This window comes from Primulina huaijiensis, chromosome 10 (assembly GCF_012295235.1).
Source record: "Primulina huaijiensis isolate GDHJ02 chromosome 10, ASM1229523v2, whole genome shotgun sequence".
NCBI lineage: Eukaryota > Viridiplantae > Streptophyta > Magnoliopsida > Lamiales > Gesneriaceae > Primulina > Primulina huaijiensis.
In genome coordinates this window covers 16,481,968-16,487,487 of record NC_133315.1, presented here as the reverse complement: position 1 = coordinate 16,487,487, position 5,520 = coordinate 16,481,968, and the positions used below count along the sequence as shown (strand labels likewise).

Genomic DNA, 5,520 nt, shown 5'->3' with positions numbered 1-5,520 from the left:
TTATCCCAAATTTCTAGGTTTTAGTTTGTGGTGATTTCATCCGAATCTCCACAGCCTAAATCGATTATACACAGTTACAAAGCAAGAGGAGATGAGGAAGCTGAAGTTTCATGAGAAGAAACTCTTGAAAAAAGTTGATTTTTTGGAATGGAAGAGAGAAGGCGGGCACAGAGAGAACCAGGTTATGCATCGGTATTACCTCACGGGCAGAGACGACTATAAAAAGTATTTCTCACGATTTCATTTTGAATTTATGTTGCGGGACTACTAAATTTTATGGATATTGGTGGAAAACTTGGTGTATGAATTTTTTTGTTTAATTTTTCTGAAAAATCTTTGTTTCTTCTTGACTGGACTGAACTGAACTGAACTTTTTAGTTATTGACGGTTGATGAACTGTTTTCTTATCTTTTATTGTTTTTTAGGTATTCGAGTTTGTGTAGAATGGCGCAGAAGCTTGTGAATATTTTGAAACAGATGGATCCGAGAGACCCTTTTCGGATTGAGATGACTGATGGCCTTCTTGAGAAGCTGTAAGTTTTACTCGTCAAGTCTGACTTTTAATGCTTCGTAGTAGTTAACATGTGCTCGTCTGGATTCAAGAAAATATTTGTTCATTACTATGACGTTAACGGCCAAAATTTTGGTGACAATAGTTAATTGTCTTGTAGATTCTTTATTTCGAACAGAGCATGTAACCGCCTGTGACTAGTTTGGGTCTTGTGGTGGACCTGTATGTAGGTGCGGATCTAGAATTTCAATTTTGTGTGGGCCGCATATAAAATACGAACAAAATATTAAAAGAATAAATATAAAAATTTCATCGANAGCATTTTTCATATTTGAACTTCAAAAAAATATGCAATGAAATAAAGTTACTGACAATAAAATACAATACAATACATATTTAAAAATATAGCACACGATAAAACATTATCATATGAGTACATGAAAAAATAAAATATTTTACATATCTATTCCACCAACAAATTGATCATTGTCCGAGAAATCAATCAGAAAATCTTCAGCATCAAAATGAGTTGAACCACTCAAAGGTTCACTGTGTTCAGTAAAGTTGGTCTTCTTTTCTTTCCCCGTTATTGATTCTTTATAAAGTTTACAAAAGTGCTCAGGGGCTCGACAAATACGGGACCAATGTCCTGGAGTACCACATCTGAAACAAGAACTTTCAAATCTTTTTGAGTGATTTTCATTAACACTCATATTCTCATGATGCCTTTTCAGTGGATGGTTTGGGACGCTCTTTTGAGATGAGTTATATGAGAAAATATCTCGATTATTTTCGAAATCACGGCCGCGTCCACGACCACGACTACTTCCACGTCCACGTCCACGTCCACGTCCACGACCACGATCTCGATTTTGTCCTCGAACAAAATCTTGTCTATAACTTTGATTTTGGTTTCCAGGTTTAAATTCATTTTTGCTTACGACATTTACTTCAGGAAATGCCGTTGAACCAGTGGGTCGTGCCTGATGATTTCTCATTAAAAGCTCATTATTCTTTTCCGCCACAAGAAGACAGGCGATTAGTTCAGAATATCTCGCAAATCCACGCACTCTATATTATTGCTGTAGAGTTATATTTGATGCGTGAAACGTGGAAAATGTTTTTTCAAGCATTTCTGATTCTGTAACCTCATGTCCACAAAATTTTAATTGCGAAATTATTCGATACATCACCGAATTGTAATANAACAGAGCATGTAACCGCCTGTGACTAGTTTGGGTCTTGTGGTGGACCTGTATGTAGGTGCGGATCTAGAATTTCAATTTTGTGTGGGCCGCATATAAAATACGAACAAAATATTAAAAGAATAAATATAAAAATTTCATCGATTATATTCAACTAAATATAAATAGTACGTTTAAAAAAAATTCTAACTAAAAAGAATTCGATGTTCTTAAAATTTTTAAACTCTTCAAGNCAAGAAGCATTTCTACATCGAGAGTCCATGGCATATAATTTTTCCCGTAATGTCGAGTGCAACAAATTAANTTGCTCCGAAGCCTAGTTTTGACGATATTCATAGTTGACAATGACCGTTATGTATTAACAGTAAAAACTAGAGGAGTCGGCAAACTCAGCACCTGAGAGTTGAAAAGGTTTTTCATAGATGATAAATTTAGAAGTAATAAAATATTAAAAAAATTAAAAGTAAATCAATTATAAAAAAAAGAAGAAAAACCTAAGATTCGAACATGGGGTTTATTGGTATAGAAACTCTTGCCTTGCCATGGAAACAAATGCTCTTTAATTTGTTGTGGTTGGCCAAATATATATATATTCAATATTTCAAATATTAATATGGCCATGGCCCTTGTGTGCCCTACTGTAAATCCGCCCCTGCCTGTAGGGGTGGAAGGACTCAATTTTCCTTGTAATTTTTTGGACATGGGACTTTATGCCTCTTAATTTCCCTTTTTTCAAAAGTTGTGTGAGGTATTTCTATATATACACAACATGCATCAATTGCAGTTGAATCACGCGAGACTTAATATCGCTTGGACCTACATAGTCTCTTGGCATTGAATGTGCCTAGTGTGGGTTGCAAGGTGTAGCAAATGTTTCTAGTTGTTCACTAGGTAATGCAGCTAGAAACCAACTGTTCCAGCATCATAGTAGCAGAGCTTTTATTTCACTTTGCCCACAAATTGTAACCATATGTGGAAGCGTCTTACGAATAGAATTAGCTCTAGAATTGTTGTTGTTCCTTATCTGGGAGGGGAGAGTAAGGAGGTGAGTGTTTGGAGAAACAATCAGCAAGTGGGTGACGTTCGAGCATATACAATAACATTATACATGATTTTTGAAAATAACATAACATGACATAACATATTTTGTTCATAATCGTAACGTATAGCGTATAACATAAACACTAAAATTCATCTTATTTTTTCAGTTTACTAATATCAGTCCTTAATTTTTGGTTCTCTAAGGGGTCGAGACCATAACAACGGTTGTATTCCACTGTATCAAGGCAATAAGCTTATCGTATTTTGGAATTCTCACTCATATCCAGTTGAATCATAACAGTGCTAAAAACTAGGATAGTTTTAATCATAACACAAAAACTAATGAAGTATGCTTGCTCAAAACTTTTAAAACGAACGTAATTGAATCATATACGAACTATTATTTTAAAACAAGCCTCTTCCTTTAATCTTGAATAAAAAAGACGTGAAGAACGATTGCTTGACTCGAAAATAATGCTTGAATCTTGACAATGCTTGGGCAGAACTTATGCTTGCAAAAGCTTCGAAAGTTTGACAACACTTTGAGAGAAATTCTCGAATTTTTGGGTTGAATTGAAAGGTTTGATTTCGTGAAGAGGGTAGGGTATTTATAGGTGGTAATGTAATCTATTTAGATAAACATATTATCTTCATTTTTAAATTCAAATTTCGAAAATTAGGATAGATTGCAATGTGGAGATTTGAATTTTGGTTGTGGATAGATGAAGATCACGATCTTCTTATCTTGTATTCCACTGTATCAAGGCAATAAGCTTATCGTATTTCGGAATTCTCACTCATATCCAGTTGAATCATAACAGTGCTAAAAACTAGGATAGTTTTAATCATAACACAAAAACTAATGAAGTATGCTTGCTCAAAACTTTTAAAACGAACGTAATTGAATCATATACGAACTATTATTTTAAAACAAGCCTCTTCCTTTAATCTTGAATAAAAAAGACGTGAAGAACGATTGCTTGACTCGAAAATAATGCTTGAATCTTGACAATGCTTGGGCAGAACTTATGCTTGCAAAAGCTTCGAAAGTTTGACAACACTTTGAGAGAAATTCTCGAATTTTTGGGTTGAATTGAAAGGTTTGATTTCGTGAAGAGGGTAGGGTATTTATAGGTGGTAATGTAATCTATTTAGATAAACATATTATCTTCATTTTTAAATTCAAATTTCGAAAATTAGGATAGATTGCAATGTGGAGATTTGAATTTTGGTTGTGGATAGATGAAGATCACGATCTTCTTATCTTGTAAATATTTCATCTTGAAATATGTCTTGTACTCAATTTTCAAAATTTTTGATCGCGTTTTACTTTCTTGTACATTTTTTACCTTGAAATATACATATAGACCAGTGTACACAAAAATTCGAAATCTATATACTGATGTAGTTGAAGTTTCAATCTCCCATATAAAATCTCATACAAACTTATCCGGTACAAATTTCGAGCATTAAAAAAAATAAATACCGAGTTTGAAAATTTGCGGGTTTTACATGATAAATAATAAGAGGGGAGAAATATATATTTGATTATTTTTATTTTGCATCAATTCAGTTACAGAATGGGTGTGATACCATCTCGGAAAAGCTTGGCTTTGTGTGAACGCTTGTCAGTATCATCTTTTTGCCGGTAAGAAGCCTTTACCATGTAGTTTATCGCTGTGATTTAAACAATGATAGGCAGGTGATGTTGGTGCTATTTTCTTTTTGTACGCCTGCTTGCTTCAGGCGCAGGCTTGCAACTGTCATGGTGCAGTTGAAGTTCGCAGAGCACTTAAAAGAAGCAGTGACATATATTGAGCAAGGCCATATTCGTGTGGGACCAGATACTGTTACGGACCCTGCATTCCTTGTCACAAGGAATATGGAAGATTTCATTACATGGGTTGATACGTCAAAGATAAGGAGGAAGGTCTTGGAATACAATGATAAGCTGGATGACTTCGATGCTATGAACTGAGAATTCTCCTTCACGAGTTGATTTCTTGCATCGAATAATGGTTTATATGTGATTAGGTACTATGGCACACTGTAAGCTTCGTTTGTCTTTGCTTGAAATTTGTAGGGTTGACATTATGGTAGGAGTGACAGATCTAAGAATTAAGCTTAAGGCTCTTTTTAACTTATCCTGGGAGTGGAAAAACACTTTGATTTTTCAGAATCGATATGTATGAAATTTCAAATTTGAGTTTAAAATGTGTTAATTTTAGCTTGAGCTTTTGAAGATTGACGAACTCAACTCCACAACACGCTCCTCTCTGATAGTACAGATGAGCAGATGGAACATACAAATCAACATAAAACTATGTCAAGACTATACAAATAACCATCAAATTTCACTTTTTTATTGAAGAGAATTGCATCTTTAAATTCATTATGCAAAAATAGAAGAAACTTAAGTCACCATTCTAGGAAAGCCATTAATCTGTTTGAAAGGGAATGGAGGGAATGAGATCGGCAACAAGATGCTTTGCTGATCATTTACCTATATTATCCACTACTTGGGATGGTTTTACGGCAGCTTCTTTCTTGGGGGGAAAAAATGGGATTCCAGGCAGTGGTGGCAGACGCGGAAGCAGCGGTATAGGTGGCAACCTAGGAAGCAACGGCAGTGGAGGAAGGTAGGGTCCAAGTGTTGGTTGTTCAGGCGGTGTTGGATCTTGAATTGGAGGCAAAAACGCTGGATCGTTAGGATTCGAAATGGAGGATTTTTGAACTTTCCGGTTCTTGAAATTCTTGATGCCT

General features: G+C 35.0%; 1 protein-coding gene across 1 annotated transcript; it reads left to right on the top strand.

Annotated features, from left to right (window-relative positions):
- Positions 1-4,899, top strand: LOC140986928 (uncharacterized). Its single transcript, XM_073455344.1, has 4 exons — positions 1-225; positions 426-533; positions 4,331-4,405; positions 4,504-4,899. Exons 1-4 carry the CDS (start codon positions 92-94, stop codon positions 4,733-4,735), a joined length of 549 nt encoding a protein of 182 aa, XP_073311445.1. The 5' UTR covers positions 1-91; the 3' UTR covers positions 4,736-4,899.
- Positions 4,900-5,520: the final 621 nt, after the last annotated feature.